Below are 1,290 nucleotides of genomic sequence, written 5' to 3'. Positions count from 1 at the left end.
TATGCTGCCGAACTGTGGTACACCTCAAGGAAGTGTGGTTTCACCATGGTTATTTGCTGTGTTGGTCTCTCAGCTCCAAGATATTCCGGGTGAAAACTGTCTAGTGCTGCGATTTGCGGATGATATTTTGCTGTTAGTTAAGTCTGAATCAAGTACCAGAGCAGAGAGATTGATGCAGACAGCTTTGAATCCTCTGCAAAGCTGGGCAGACGATTTGATTCAAATCATTTGAAGCTTACTACTAACGCCCTTGAGACCCAGTGTATCGCTTTCACACTCGGAAGTACCAGGTTCTTACCGAAGTTGCCTTTGTATGGTCAGCAGCTGAAAGTACACCGACGCTAAAGTATCTAGGCATAATCTTAGATCCAGGTCTGAGCTGTCGGGCAAACGTTGATGCCCTGGTGTGTAATCTTGAGGCTAGGTTGAGTCTCGTGCATGCGGTCGCAGGGGCGAACTTTGGTTACTCGGCCGCTGTGTTTAGGTCTACGTACCAAGCAGTAGCGGAGTCTAGGATGAGATATGCGTTATGCACTCGAGTTGCTGCTAGCGTGAGAGTGCTAGCTAAATTGCAGATTACACAGAATGCTGGTGCGAGACTCATTATTGGGTTGCCGAAACAAACTTCTGCTGACTTGGTTCTGCGCGAGTCTGGACTGGAGCCAATCAACTATCTCCTGGATCTGGCCATTATAGGGTGGACTCTCCGGGCTCAGTCCTTGTTTTACACTCATGTAGCACAGTTGACCTTGGATGATTGGACGGGTTTGCGAAAATTGAAGGGAAGAGCCCCACTGCACAGATTCGATGATGTGATGGACGAACTATCAGGTCTACTACCAGATGCTCTTCCTCAATGTTCAACTACTAGAGTAGAGACCCCATAGATAGGTACTGTGCTGTTTTCGACTCGGTTCGGTTAGACATCGGTCAAGGCGTTATGAAGAAAGATGGCACTGAAAAGGAGCTCAAGAGATGTGCTGAGAACATGCTCTCTGCATTTGGAGATGGGATCCTGACAGTTTTCTCTGATGGATCAAAGGCTGATGGTAGAGTAGGATGTGGCTATAGATGTGTGCTTGATGGGTACGTTCTATGTGAGAAGGTAGTCCCGCTCAGTCCCTATGGTTCGATCTACTATGCTGAGTTGGCTGATGTCTTCATGCTCTACGGTGGTTACTAAGTATGGATGGTAGACTGGTGAGTAATGGTACTTGTTTTTGCTTGGATAATCAGTCGGTGGTCTGTGTTCTGGGTGGTGGATTCGAAGATTTGGTTTTGACTGCTGAA

The 1,290-nt window shown here is 47.3% G+C and overlaps 2 protein-coding genes across 2 annotated transcripts; both read left to right on the top strand.

Moving 5' to 3' along the window:
• Window positions 1-450: 450 nt before the first annotated feature.
• Pmar_PMAR014781 (hypothetical protein) lies at window positions 451-831 on the top strand (the record flags this gene model as incomplete). The annotated part of the gene is made up of 1 exon (XM_002771090.1): window positions 451-831. A coding segment is annotated over one exon (381 nt), but the record flags the coding sequence as incomplete, so codon positions are not given.
• Window positions 832-940: 109 nt separating this feature from the next.
• Window positions 941-1,183, top strand: Pmar_PMAR014780 (hypothetical protein; the record flags this gene model as incomplete). The annotated part of the gene is made up of 2 exons (XM_002771089.1): window positions 941-1,054; window positions 1,106-1,183. 2 exons carry the CDS (start codon window positions 941-943, stop codon window positions 1,181-1,183), a joined length of 192 nt encoding a protein of 63 aa, XP_002771135.1.
• Between the last annotated feature and the right edge of the window lie 107 nt (window positions 1,184-1,290).

This window comes from Perkinsus marinus (assembly GCF_000006405.1).
Source record: "Perkinsus marinus ATCC 50983 genomic scaffold scf_1104296963864, whole genome shotgun sequence".
Taxonomy (NCBI): Eukaryota; Perkinsozoa; order Perkinsida; family Perkinsidae; genus Perkinsus; species Perkinsus marinus.
This window is presented reverse-complemented; position numbering and strand designations above follow the sequence as displayed.